A 15,521-nucleotide genomic window follows, 5' to 3' on the forward strand; every position below is an offset into this window, starting at 1 on the left:
ATTCAAATGTTTGAGGTCAATAAGATTTTTTAAGAAAGAAAGTTTTTGAAGGTAGTCTACTCAACAAGGCTGCATTTATTTGATCAAATATACAATAAAAACATTAATATTGTGAAATATGATTACAATTTAAAATAACCATTTTCTATTTGAATATATTATAATTTATACTTGTGATGGCAAATCTGAATTTTCAGCATCATTACTTCAGTTTCCAGTGTCACATGATCCTTCAGAAATCAATCTAATGGTGATTTGTTGCTTAAGAAACATTTCTTATTATTTTTAATGTTTAAAAGTTTAATATTTGTGTGGAAACTGATTTCTTTAGTGAATAAAAAGTTCAGAAGAACAGCATTTATTAAAGTAGATTTTAAATGCCTTTACTGTTTGATCAATTTAATGCATCCTTGCTGAATTAAAATATTAATTTCTAAAAAAAATATATATATCTTACTGACCCCAAACTTTTGAACTGCTACTGTTTCCTCAGTGTGAACAATGCAGTGCCAGCGGTCAAAATTAAGACATTGACAAGTGCAGTTTTCTTTCCCATGTTGACATATATTTTCTGTTAAAACATAATATCGTTTGGTTGCATGAATAGTCTTTTCTCCCTCATACTCTTTTTACCACTTAATGCCCTTTTCTGTTCTCCAGGGGAGTTGTTGGATGGACAACAGGGTCTCGTTCCCTCCAACTTTGTGGACTTTGTCCAGGATGAGGAGCTTCCCTCGATTCCTCTCTTGGACCGCATCAAGGAACCGTCCTACCTCAACCACAGCCCCACCTCCATGCCAAGCAGCGCCGTGAGCACCCTCAGCACGCTGCTCTCAGAGAGGCTGGATGCCCTCGGCTCGGGTACAGGGACAGGCACCAGCAGCAGCAGTGGGGTGAGCAGCTTGGGCATGAGCATGGGGCTGGGCATGGACTTTCTGGGACCCTGCAGCAACGGCACAGGCACGCTGGACGTGAACATCGATGAGATCGGAGAAGACATCGTGCCTTACCCCCGCCGCATTACCTTGATCAAGCAGCTGGCCAAGAGTGTCATCATAAGCTGGGACCCTCCGGTGGTTTTACCTGGGTGGACACCCATCAGCGGCTACAATGTGCTGGTGGATCAGGAGGTGCGCATGAGCGTGCCCTTCGGCGGCCGCACCAAGTCTTTGATTGAGAAGCTGAACCTGGCCTCCTGTACTCATCGCATCTCCATCCAGAGCATGACGGAGCGGGGGCTCTCCGATCCGCTGCGCTGCACACTGCTGGTGGGGAAAGATGTGGTGGTGGCACCCTATTACCTTCGTGTGGAGAACATCACACAAATATCGGCTGACCTCACCTGGATGCCGAGCAACAGTAACTACAGCCACATGATCTTCCTGAACGATGTGGAGTATGATGTAGTGAAGCCTGGAGGGTACAAATACCACTTCTACAACCTGAAGCCCATGACGGTGTATAAGATACGGGTGGTGGCCCGGCCCCATCAGATGCCCTGGCAGCTTCCCCTTGAGCAGAGGGAGAAGAAGGAGGTCTCAGTGGAGTTCTGCACACAGCCAGCCGGTGAGTCAGCTAACACTGAGTGCATTCTCTACATGTTCATTTCTAATTACTAAGTGATTTTACATCTGGGTATCACTAAGGCTGTTAATCAATTAACCAAAACATTCAGTCAGATTAATTGTAAAATATTTCGTTGCGTCGCAGCTCGCCATGCGTTTTTGCAAAAACGTGAAGTTGATACTTCAAGATTGAATTGCTTCAATGGTAGGAAAATTTCTTATTATAGAATTTACATAAAAGTCAGGGGTCATGATTAATTGCATTGTTTGTTTGTTTTTGTTTTTTTTGTTGTTGTTGCAAGTGTTGCAAGATGTAATTATTACACAGTTTATTTTTATATATATGCAGACACACACACACACACACATATATATATATATATATATATATATATATATATATATATATATATATATATATATATATATATATAGATAAATATTAATTATTATTTTATTAAGAAATTAATACTTCATACTATTCATATACTATTCAGCCAGGATGCATTTCCTAGATCAAAAGTGACAGTAAATACATTTATAATGTTACAAAAGATATCTGTTTCAAATAAATGCTGTTCTTTTGAATGAATCCTAAAAAAAAATGTGTCACGGTTTCAACAAAAATATTAACATTGATAATAATAAGAAATGTTTCTTGAGCACCAAGTCAGCATATCAGAATGATTTCTGAGTGATCATGTGACACTGAAGACTGGAGTAATGATGCTGAAAATTAGCTTTGCCATCACAAGAATAAACTGCATTTTAAAATATATTTTAAAATAATAGTTATTTTAATTATAATATTATTTATTTATTTATTTATTTTACCCCTATATTTTTTAGCCAAATATTTTTTATTATTATTTCCAGGCCAAAAAAAAAAAAAAAAAACATCTGCAATACCATGTTTTAGGATATGATATCTCAAGAATTAGGATTGCTCAAAATGAGCACAATGTTGGACCATACTAAAATGCACCTAACTAAAATGTTAAAATCTCCCATTTTGATCGTGACAGGGACTAAAATTGACAGAAAGCCTAATCAAGGCTTATGTTTTCAGATAGTATCCTTGGCCTTTTTTATGAATATAATTAAGCCCACAATACCACCCACGCAGTGCTTAATTTGAGTCAGATCCTATTTGATCCTGTTCTGGAAAATGTCGGATTTTGGATTTTGTCCGTGTTTGTTTTTAAACGATCCAGCATTAACAATTGCAGTACATAGTGACAGAGTGAGCGTGGGTTTATTCAGTATTGGGAGGTTACATTTTGCTATTGGCCCTCAACATGTATATTTTAGGACCAATCAGCTTTCTTAAGTTCAAAATCACTCACATTGGTTGGTGCTTACTGCTTATTGTTTGGCACGCAGTGAGCAACGGAAAGTTTGGAGAGAGTGTATATACCTGACAAATTATTTTAATAAAAATATGTTAATATTGGAAAAATATAAAAAAGACAGTCAAGCATATTTTCATTTTTCATATCCGCGAGTAAAGCTGATGGTGTTTCTGATCAAAAGAGATCCCGAGAAGACGGAACTGCACCCTTGACAACTCTAACACTAATCAGGATAGTGGGAGACACAAGCCACGGGAGTTAGATCAGAAATCAATGTAATGAAAGAGACAACAACGTCGTCTGTGAGAGAATATCACTGATCAGCTGAATGATATTTGGATATTTTGGACAGAATACATGACAGAATAATACACTAGGGTGTAGGGCCATGCAGAAACTTGTGAATGACGGTCTTATAGTTGTGCCATCACATTTAAATGACGACAATGTATGTTCCGGGAAAACTGAAGTTGTATGGTCAGTGTCAGTAACAGCGGCTTTTAATTGTTGTTTTGGATCTGGCAATTGTTCATTTACAAATTAAGCACTGCATACATGCCTAGAAATGTTTCAATTTTTTTCCAACTTTTAAGGGCCAATTATGAAAATATCTGTACCCAGAGCAGACTCTGAAAAAAAAAATTGACTGGAATGGAACAAGTTTGTCTTTGTATCTACCAATTCCTATGAGACCAGCAATCATAATCCTTGTCCAATTATATTCTCATCCAAATATTTTGAAGATGGTGCTTCCTCAGAGAAAACATCCCTGCTATATCTTATAATTTGTCAGTTGTTCCTCATGGAAGGTCCTCATGTGTCAGATAACAGTTAACATTAGACGTGTAACCTTGATGTTTGCTATGCTGTTTCTGTTCATCAATTCACCCTGCTAAAGGAGGAGACTGGGAGTTTAGTGCTCCATAATGAGCTTCCTACCCTAGAGAGACTGTAGACAAGCACAAGCTGCCTTCATTAAAAGAACCCTATGGCATGTTAGCGTAAAAACGAAGAGCTGTCGGCTCTTGTTTTCATACAACACCTATTATGCAGACGTCTACCTGAGATGTTGATCAACTGAGTTGCGTTTTGCTTTTCTTCAAATCTCAACGCTGTTCCCAGCGGACCCTGAAGATACCTTGTTTTTAAGCTTTGGAGTACAGACGAATGAGAGCAGAGGAAATGAATGAATGCATGATGAATGGAAATGGGACGAGCGTTTGTCGCAGTAGGGAAGCAGAGCGACAGAAGATGAAAAGAGGAAGAATCAGAGAGGATGTGAGAAATGCGAGGACGGAGGGGGAGAACAGAGGGGGATGCCCGGTATTCTGCTTCTGAGGGAGTCCTCGCTTGCTCCTTCTTTACTGCTTCCCTCATTATTTCACACCGGCACACACACTCACAGACATATACACACTCGTTGCAATGCCAAGAAGCAGAGCAGACATGCGTATGAGAATGCTTTCAATGCCAGCTCATTTTTCCCTCCAATCCTGAGTGTGACAGCCATTGTCCAGGGAGGAAATGAAAGGCCGTCAGCATTAGTATGGCTGTCTCCTGCCGTGCTGTGGCTCTCAGCGGAGCCTGTGATTATTAACAGTTGCAGATTTTATTGATATAGAATGTTAATTAATCCTAATGTTCTGTTTGGTGTTGAGAGACCTGTAGACCCATTTAATATCTCATAAATCACTCTTCATAAGGTTGATGCTTCATGACTTATTCTAGTCTTATGTGAACGGATTATGAGAACTTGATAGCACGTTTCAAGTTTTTAACTAACAATGCTTTATTACTTATGTCTGAGTTCTCATATACCGCAGATATGGGTAATGTGCTAAGATAAATAATATTTTTTTCTGTTTTACACTGTAGAGATAAACTTTTTTTATTGTATTTTTCCAATTGTTCAACTGACCTCAGACACAACATTGCTAAAATAGTTACCAGACACTTTTCTGAAGTTTGTATTTACAAGATTGTTAGGCTACCATCTTAACTTGTGTCCTTAGAAACCAGAAGAACAACCTCTGTGACTTGTCACAGGAAGAACCTTTGATCAACTTTCTTTGCTTTTTACTTCAACCTTTTTTAACTTTGCCATCCTTATTTGGGTAGGTTTTAGTTACGATCTGAACTGGCCAGTCATTTATTTTCTCCTGGGCATCTTTCAGAAGCACAACATCTCCAATTTGTAGGATTGGCTTAGCTATGCACCACTTGTGACGTCCTTGAAGTCCACTCAAATATTCATTCTTCCATCTTCCCCAGGAGACACTGACTAAATACTGAACGTGACGCCACTGTGCTCAGCATAGATCATGATTTTCAAATGGTCCAGGTGGTACTGGTGGGGTTCCAATTTTCTGAGTGAGCAGCATGGCTGTCGTAAGTATCATTGGTTGTTCTGGATCAGTGTAGACTGCTGACTGAACTGCAGACTGCAGTTAAGGGACGAGCATTCACAATTGCACTCACTTCTTCCATGAATGTTACCAAAACTTCATGTGTGAGCCTTGCAGGGCTATCGAGATACGTTGGGCAACTCCATTCATGTGCTTCGAGAACCCTGCCATATGTAAAGCATGTGGAGGATTGAACTGCCACCACTGGTTATCCGATAGGTAAACCTGGATGTTTGTGTTGTGGCAACCTTGCTTGTCAATTTGTAGCTTTTTGCAGGATCTGACAAAGTTGTTTCCACAATCAGACCTCAGGATCTTGATAGGGCCTCTGATGGCAAAGAAACATGGCAGGGAATTGATAAAACATGAGGCAATCATAGACTCCATCAGTTCTAGGTGGATCGTACATGAAGTTTACCAGGTATGAGAGCTGGATACAGTTCTTTAGAGAGTAGTCAAGCTCTCACTAGCCGGCCTCTGACACTGAGAAGCCCTTCTATGTCAATAAATGGACAGAGTTTGACGAGAGGACTTGACCATTGGACAGACTGACCCTGTTCTAAGCATTTAAAGTCACCTCTGTAGACTTCTCTGTGGACCGTTCAAATGATTGTAGACTTAGCCTGCTTTAGCTGCTCTTCCTCCTTATTCTTGTTTAATGTGCCACCCATGACAGCGTCATCGGCTGGATTAAGATGAGTGGGTACAAAGTTCCACTGATGCGGTTGTATGTGTCTAATGCGCTATACTCAGTTGTGAACATAGATGTAGTAATGCCTTGTCTCTTTGGAAATGTATCCTAGCACTACCTTAGAGTCAGTGTAGAATCTCACATTTTTCCTTGTGCAGAATAATATCACAATCATCTGCATCTCCGGAGATGTCTCTCAGGATGGAGCAACCCTCAGTACTTTCAGGTATTATAAATCCAAGAGGATCGTACAAGCTGTTCATGGTGGACAGCACTCCTCACTTAGTGTAAGGCTTGTCACTGATGGATACTTGAAAAACATCTGTTGACAAGTCCCAGCCCAATCCTAAGCGTTGTTGGATGGCTGGTGAGTTTAGAGCAAGATCAAGGCCCTGCAAAGTAGTTGCAAGATCCTCATTTGGGAAGGCTCTTGTGACGACGGGGCTGTTGGATGATATTTTGTGTATGAAGAGGTTGGACTGTGCTAGCATCTGTTGAGCTCTGTGCAGTACACCAATGGGCTCTGATTCTGAACTGAATGATTTCAGCCCATCGTCAACATAGAAATGCTGTTCAATTAACAGCCTTGCATCACTTCCATACTCTTGCTCTCCCTCTACAGCTGCTCTCTTGAACCTGTATACAGCTACTGACAGAGAGGGGAGATTTCCGAAAACGTGGGCCCTCCACAAAAATCTCTATCAAGGTTGTGATCCTGAAACCACAGGAATCACAAGCAATCACAATGCTCCTCTTTGACCAAAAAGATGTGAAACATTTGCTCAGTGTCCGCCATCACCGCATAAGATCTTAAGCGGATGATCACACCTGTCAGGCTGTTGTTCAGGTCTGGGCCTTTAAGGAGAACTTGATTTAGGGAGATGTTGTATTGGTCACTTGAATCAAACACTATCCTGATCTTCCCTGGATTTTGTTGGTAATAAATGCCAAAATTTGGAAGGTACCAACATTCCTTGGTACCAACATTGCCTCCCAAGAAGGGAGGCAATCTCAGCATGTCCTTTTTTGAACATTGTCTCCATGAATTCCACATAATGGTCTTTCATGTCTGTCTTCTTTTCAGAGTACGAAGAAGTGATAAGAGTTAACTGACAGCCTGGTCTCTAATGTTGGGCAAATGGTGGTGAATTAATTGTCCGTAAAGTCCAGGAAAGCCTCATCTTCACCAGTGCGAGAATATTGTCTTCATTGGTTTGTTTGCAGATATGTTTCCCATTCTCATCTTCAAGCCATTGCATCTCAGATACCGCTACTGGACATTCTCACAGGGAGAGATCTTATCTGTGCACATAAGGTCCGCAGACAGCACAATGGACCCCACAATGTTACATATTCCCAACTCCTCAACCTGGGATGGGTGATAGTAGGAGAGGTGTGCCTCGGCGGTGATCACAAACCCACTGTGAGCACTTTCAAAACTAGTGTGCTTGGGAACAGCAGGCCCAGCTTTTTCACACCTTCCAAAAATAGCATCTGTTTTAAAGGTTCAAAAAAGTAAAGACCCCAGACTCTTAACAAGGAGAACAAAATTATCTAATAACATTGGGAGTGTCAGAAGCATCAACTATACTTCATCCAAGCTCTCAACCACAAAGTCTTTTGCTCTTCTCCCACTAGTATAAACTGAGCCTAAGCATGTTCTCATCGTGTAAGGGAAGACTTCACCTTGAAAATTGAACATAGGAAAGAAGGCTGACCTTGCTAGAGATATGTTAGTCTGATCATTCAACATGATGTACATATGCTTTTCCTCAGGATGCTCGTCAGGTTAAATATTGACTAGACTGATTTTCGAGCATGGTTTTCCTTGTAGCCCTGTTCCACATATTTCCGTTCAGGCAAATGTGGTCACTGTGGAGGTTGGTTTCTCTTGTTCCCCACCTTGAGCCTATGTTGATGTGGTAGGTCCCTTTTCAAGCCATGGAGGTGAATCCTCATGAAGAGCAGAGACATGGTCAGGGTTATTGCATTCTGAACAATGGATAGTCACCCTGCAATCTTTGGCCCTGTGATTTGAGGAAACGCAGCACTTGTAGCAGATAGAATTCTCCTTGAGAAACCTCTTCCTTTCAGCTGAGGACTTCATTCTGAAACCTCTGCATTTTACTAATGAGTTCTTTCAGGTTAACTCAACTGGCGTTGGAACTTACAGACGTGTTTGTCTCTACCTCTGTTTTGCTGGCAGAGACAGAAGCTCTGAATCTTGACTGCTTCATTGGGATCTTTTCAGCTTTAAGAGATGTGCTGGAACACTGAAAAGAGAAGCTGGTATCTGTTGCTCATTGAAAAACACATTGACAATCTCAACAAAGTATGAAAAAGCATGATAATAAAGTAGATATTCTTTCTTGTATTTCGTTCCCTTAATGATTCATGCTTCCAGAAGACTGTGAGGCAGTTTCTCGACAATTGAGTTTGTTCCCTTAATAGCCTTCCTCTTTCACTGATTGCACCTCCAGGAGCAGATCTGCGAGCTCTTGCAACTGATTGAAATCTCTGTGAGAAATCTTAGCAAAACTCATTTGAATAAGATTTGAATAAGAATGCTTCAGTCACCTCTGGGGAACCATATTTTCTGTTTAGACATTGCCACAAAAGTCTAAGGCCTGCTTCAGGATCGCGTACATGGACCGCTCTTATCCTCAGAGCATGTTGGATGAACTTACCTTTGAGCCACTTGGTATACAAATTGAGGTCTTTAGTGAGAAGATCATGATGTGCAAGAAACAAAGCAAGATCAGACACTTCGCTGGATCGAGGTGCTGGCGTACTTGGTGAGCAGGAGTTTCATTTTCGTCGTTTGCAAATTGCAGCATATTCCAATACCCTTTCTGTTGTGAGAGCTGCTTCAGCTTCACCCTTCTCTTTCAGAGCATTCAGCATTGCTTCAATCCTAGCCTTGTCCATCTCCATATCTATCTGGCGCTTTGCAAACTCAGCTCTTGTGCGTGCAGCCTCTGCCTTTACACGTGCCTCAGCTGCAGCTTGGCTAGACCTATTGGAGCGACGTGAGGATGAAGCGTTGCTGGCTGAGGATTTAGCCCCTGACCTGGTTTCCAGTTTGGAAACTTGGCTGTGTTTCAACGAGTGTGACATTCTGGACTTTTCCGGAGATAGGATGCATGCAATCCACTACAAGGCTCTCAATGCAAAGTTAATCTTTTCACTCTTCTGCCCTCAGCTTGAGTTTTTCTTATTTTGCTTTGGCAGCGAGCTAAACAAAGCCCCAGTAAAGGTTGTAGACAGAAGTCAGGGTCAAACTCTCTTTACTGGAGACCAATTTGTGAAACTGCAACACAAATGAACAAAGATATTGAAAAAAATACTGTCTCTTACAAAGTTACAGTCACTTCACATAGCTCAAAACAATATGTAAAATGCTTTTAAATATAAGATGCATATAAATAACCTTTACACAACTTTGAACAAAGCAATGTTAAGATGAATACACATTCTAATATCTCAATTATGTGCCTCAAGTTACATTTACCATGTCACATGTAATTCTTAAACATATGCATAACTTATCAAAATTCAGATAATCATATGTTACTGTATAAATTAACCTTTTAAACTTACAGATTGTGCTTTTTCAAGAGCAAAATGAGAAAGATGGGCTTAGATGCACATCTGCACTGCACAATGAGCTCTGAAATTCAAAACAGCTGATGTATTACTAAAAGTGACAGAGTTCTTAAACTAACCACTAGGTGTCAGTACTGATAAAGTAAACTATAATATTACTAGGGCTGGGATACTCACCAAGGCTGCATTTATTTTATCAAAATACAGTAAAAACAGTAATATCATGAAATATTATTACAATTAAAAACAAAATTATTCCTGTGATAGCAAAGCTGAATTTTTCAGCAGTCATTACTACAGTCTCCAATTTCACATGATCCTTCAGAAATCATTATTTGATTGTGCTGATTCGGTGCTCAAGAATCATTTATTATTATTATCAACCTGTGATACATTTCAGGGTTCTTCAATACATGAAAAGTTCAAAAGAACAGCATTTATTTGAAAGAAAGCTTGTGTAGCATTATAAATGTCTTTACTGTCACTTTTTGATCAATTTAAAACATCTTTGCTGTATAAAATATAAATTTCTTTACTACTAATAACAATACTATTTACCCCAAATGTTTGAATGGTAGTGTGTCTTATCAAATAAGCATGATGAATCAATTAATCTATTTGCCAGTGTTAGTTGAAGCTGGGAATTCTATAAAATCAAATAAACAAATTTGTTGGTGTGCAAAAGCACCACTTACCTTTTAAAGTAAATACATTTTATAATTGTCATTTAATTGTATAAACATTTATAAACAACAACACAATTAATTTTACCTTCAATAAAATTTAAAGAAATTTGTGAAAACCCAGTTTAGTTTAGACTTTTTAGTTTTAAAGACCATGAAGAAAATGCAAGAAATTGTGCTTTTAAATTGTGAAAAGAATGCTTTTTTTCCCTCCCACAATGCCTATTTCTGATGTTTTGTTGTTGTTGTTTATTGATACTTTTAATTGATATAGAACGTTAATTAAGGGAAGGTCACTCATGATGGAACGGTCCTGCTCACAGATTATCGAATTTCTAGCACAGTGAAGTGCATGCCTCAGGACATCTTGATGTCTTGAGATAAATGAACCTTCGCTGTAGTCTTGCGCACGTTGTGTTCCCCACCTACAGACTGTAACATATACAGGACGACGTAAACCCATCTGCGGGCTTCCCTGCGGACTAACAATGCAGGCTTTTATTACGTGATGCCCATCTTCAGGCATTTAGCCGTGCAGCGGCAGCCTCAAATGAAGGCCTGATCAGATAAAGACAGCCTTTGAGCTGTTTTCAATTACAGAGCATTGATCCAGTTCCTCTGGATCAACTTCACAAATTACATGATCCACTTTTAGCTCCACTGTCTTTCCACAGGCACTCAGTCATGCCCCTGACGTCTCTGGACCGATCAGCTCTCCGAGCGCCCCGTGGGCTCTGATCAGTGAGGGGTGGCCATTGATTAAGTGCTCCCTGATGATCTGTCATGTGGTGGGCAGAGAAGTGATCAGTGTGGATTAGTGTGATTCACCGAAGAGTTCAAACCTGTGACAGGACTACCTGCTCTCTGACATCAGGATGGTTTCTCTTAATTGATAGTTTGAGTGAGAGCTTGTCACTGGGAAACCATATACAGTTTAATTAGTGTTTTAGTAGATAGGAACTGTGATGGCATTTAGGCAAGGCAAGGCAATTTTATTTGTATAGCACATTTCATACACAATGGTAATTCAAAGTGCTGCACATAAAGAAAAACCAAATACATAAGAATAAAAATGGAATGCATAAGAAATAAAAATAACAGTAAAAACAGAGAATACAACTATCTGGATGGAAGAGTTAGGAAGTTTCAGGGAGTTTTTTGTTGTCCGTCAGAGCGGATCTAAACAGATCTATCCATCATAGCAGAAAAATGTCTTTCTTTATGGAAAAATATGTAAACAAAATGGGCATTATAATTGGAATTGAATCCGAATTAGGATCAAATCGATTCAAATTGAGAGTTTCTGAATCAAATCAGGAAATCTGTATCGCTACCCAGGGAAAGTTGGGAAAAGTTACTTTTGGGGAAAGTTACTTTTAAAAGTAATGCATTACAATATTGCGTTACTCCCTTTAAAAAGTAACTAATTGCGGTGCTTAGTTACTTTTTATGAAAAGTAATGCATTACATTACTTTTACGTTACTTTTTCTCACCAGGGCTGGGCTTGCTTGTCTGTTTTTTAATAACAACAAAAAAGTTCTATTTTTTGGCAAATGTTCATGCCCTTTCACACCAAAAGTGAAATGAATAAGCCTAAAGTGGAAGGAAATCCAAATTCACATCTCTACAGTAGAGTGCGCAGCTCAAACCAACCTTTCAGCTGTGCTGCCATTTTGGATTAAAGAAGAAAAGGATACAGGAGAAGGAAGTTCAATACTCTTATTTCTAAATTTAATCTAAAGTAATTAGGGGCCAAGCACCGAAGGTGCTTAGGCACCTATTGTATCTGTTGGCGTTCCGTACGCTTATTATTATTCTTCTTCCGTTTCTTCTTCCGCTCTTGAAGTCTATGGCAGCCCATAGAACCGCTTGCGGGAAAGTTGTGAAATTTGGCACACAGTTAGAGGACAGTCTGAACTATGCCCATAGCAAATTTGGAGTCTCTAACTCAATCCCTCTAGCGCCACCAGCTGTCTAAAGTTGCACTTATGTTTATGTTAATAACTTTCGAACCGTAAGGGCTAGAAACAAAAATCTTTTTTCCTCTGATTCCTTGGGTCAAGACGAATCGATTGCACTCTATGACGTCATTTTCCGTCATGAAAATTTTTCCGCCATTTTGAATTTTCTGAAAAATGTACTTTTTCGAACTCCTCCTAGGCCGCTACTCCGATTTTCACGAAAATTGAACCACATCATCTTCAGACCATGCCGACAGAAAGTTATGGAATTCAAGTCGATTCCTCAAACCGTTTTCGAAAAACACACAAACAAATTGTATGTAGTGCTTGCGAAAATAGACATAAGGCTGTATCTCCGCAACGCTTTATCGTATTCAGACCAAACTTGGTACATGGCATCACAAGCATGACCTGAGGCAACATGCAGTGTTTCGGCGCAGCGCCACCTAGTGACGCGGAGATATGATAAATGGGTATTTTTGCTTATAACTTCTGATGGGTTTGGCCAAAAATCATGAATTTGGTCTCGTTGGATTTGGGGCATCATCTTGAGTCGAACGATATCCAATTTTCCCATATTGGCCATTTCAGCTGTCAGCCATTTTGAATTTTGTGCTTAAATGCTGTATTTTACGAACGCATTAGCGTATCATTATGAAACTCGGTATGGGTCATCAGCATAATGTCCTGAATGAGCTTAAGAAGTTTCGGACCAGCGCCACCTTGTGGTCAAAAGTTATAACAAAATTTACAAAAATGCTAATAACTTTTGACTATATTAACCGATTGTAATGAAACTGATCTCAGTAGATTCTGTGGGTCATGCTGAGAACATAGATATCAAGTTTGCCATAGTTAGCTGAACTTCCTGTCCGCCATATTGTTTTTCTTTAAAAACCTACTTTTTCGAACTCCTCCTAGACCGTTGCTCCGATTTTCACCAAAATTGAACCGTGTCATCTTCAGACCATGTCGACAAAAAGTTATGGATTTCAAGTCGATATGTCAAACCGTTTTCGTATACCAGAGCAAACAATTTGAGATATGATGCAAAAATGACTCTTGAAGCTGTATCTCTGCAATGCTTTATCATATTCAGATCAAACTTGGTACGTGTCATCACAAGCATGACCTGAGGCATCATAGAGTGTTTCGGCGTAGCGCCACCTACTGGAGTGGAGATATGAAAAATAGCTATTTTTGCTTATAACTTCTGATGGGTTTGACCAAAATTCATAAATTTGGTATGGGTCATCAGGACAATGCACTGAAGGAGCCTGAGAAGTTTCGGACCAGCGCCACCTTGTGGTCAAAAGTTATAACAAAATTGACAAAAATGTTAATAACTTTTTTTTCTAATTGCTCACTGCTGCTGTTGGTCTGATGCTCCCAGCCATGTTGGCTGGCTTCTTGTGCCGTTTTTGTGCTTGGCCCCGTAATTGCTGCTTGCAGCTATATTTATGGTTGTTATTCTATAGATAATTAATTTTATTATTCATTTTGAAGAATACTGAATATTTTCGTGCAATTGAGATGAGTAAATGCATGTTCACATTTAGTCTAGAACTGCAATAACCATCATGTTCACACACAGCGCACACAACACCTCTGTACTTTATTTCTCTCAACATGGGGACAGGAGAGCTGTCAGTCAATAAATGGGAAAAAGAAACTTGCTTTACTTATTTGAAAAAGTAACTTAGGTATTTTGTTGTAAATTGAAAAAAAAAGTAATGTGTTACTTTACTGGTTACTTGAAAAAGTAATCTGATTACGTAACTCAAGTTACTTGTAATGCGTTACCCCCCAACACTGGCCCTAGCGATCATCATCTTTTAAATTGAACCCAAGCAAGAGATGAGGCGAATGACGTCTGCTTGTCTCTTTCTCTTGCTCTTGCTCTCTCACTCTCTGTCTCCATTCACTCCAGCACTGTTATGCAAAACAGCTAAAGTGATAACTGCACATTGTTTGTTTTAGGTTCTAAAATGCTGCGGTCCATTGCTGGCAGCCACGTATAACACTCAGTATGATTAAGACGAATCAGCCCACATAAAATCAGAGTGCTGACATAAGCAAATACACTGTGATAGTCTGTGCACAGCTGGCGTCCCTTACGGCTGTTAAAGTGCACGCACACCCACACGCACATTTACATGCTTATTACACATGCATCATATTTTCATGCACAAGCATGCACGTGTTTTTGAAAGTATAATGCATATCACGGCCCACCCACAAACACAAATTTGCTTGAATCATGATTGCAGTGTGGAAACTCACTAATTTTATTTCAGTATTCTGTTATTTCATGAACATCCTCTTTTTTTGTTTCAGGTCCTCCTTTACCTCCTCAGGATGTGCAAGTTCAGTTGGGACAGACACCTGGAGTCTTGCAGATCCGGTGGAAGCCCCCTCCCCTCACTCCTACTGGCACTTCCAATGGAGCCAGTGTAATTGGCTACATAGTCTGCACTAAAGGTCAAAAGGTGAAGTGATGTTGCTGCTTTTTACTTTCATCATGCCATTTACTCAGAACAGCTACTGATTTGCTATAAGCTGTGTGCCCTGCTAATGAAGCCAATGAAAGTTCCAAGATCAGCTTTGTAGGTTGAACATGTAATGGTAGTTCACATGTTTGGAGTGCAGGTTTCATTCTGCTCACTGGCACCATCTGGTGATCGCTTGTGTCGCTGGATGGCCAATGTCTCCTCTGTGTTATATAATGCAGGGGTTTATTCAAGTCATTTTGGTCAATCAGCCAAAAACATATTTTGAAATTATATCAACCTCTTTTTGTGAGACAAAAAAAAACTAAAAAACTCTGTATATTCAAAATACATAATTATCATGTATACATAAATGTATAGATGTTTTCATGTACCAGTAGGTTTAAATAAATAGAAAAATAGGTCTTGATGGTCCAGGACCAGTGTGGCGAAGATTAGGCCCTGTTGACAGAAATGAAATAGTATATCGGGAATGGGGGAAATCGGGAACAGGGAATGAAATAGTAAATCGTGCGCACGATTTAATTTTTTTTCTTGCATGTCATGTGCGGGGCTCCGTATAAATACGCTCCTGTTCAAAATTTTAGATCAGTAAGATTTTTTAAGATTTTTTTTTATTCTATTTCAGATAAATGGTGTTCTTTTGAACTTTCTATTCATCAAAGAGTCCTTAAAAAAATGTTCACAACTGTTTTCAACAGTTTATAATAATAAGTGTTTCTTGAGCAGCAAATCAGCAAATCATAT

General features: G+C 39.4%; 1 protein-coding gene across 34 annotated transcripts in view; it reads left to right on the top strand.

Moving 5' to 3' along the window:
* Positions 1-15,521, top strand: part of rimbp2b (RIMS binding protein 2b) — a 187,755-nt gene that overhangs the window by 145,309 nt on the left and 26,925 nt on the right. For 28 of the 34 annotated variants that reach the window (XR_007187406.1, XR_007187404.1, XR_007187405.1 and 25 more), the window contains 3 exons: positions 661-1,566; positions 1,711-1,770; positions 14,602-14,753. Coding sequence is in view for 30 of the 34 variants with exons in the window: in XM_048209372.1 (XP_048065329.1) it covers positions 661-1,566; positions 1,711-1,770; positions 14,602-14,753 (1,118 nt within the window). In the remaining 4 variants the exon portion in view is untranslated. The remainder of the gene's footprint in view (positions 1-660; positions 1,567-1,710; positions 1,771-14,601; positions 14,754-15,521) is intronic. The other 6 variants (XM_048209367.1, XM_048209388.1, XM_048209394.1 and 3 more) reach the window with 1 other exon arrangement.

Source organism: Megalobrama amblycephala, linkage group LG12, assembly GCF_018812025.1.
Source record: "Megalobrama amblycephala isolate DHTTF-2021 linkage group LG12, ASM1881202v1, whole genome shotgun sequence".
NCBI lineage: Eukaryota > Metazoa > Chordata > Actinopteri > Cypriniformes > Xenocyprididae > Megalobrama > Megalobrama amblycephala.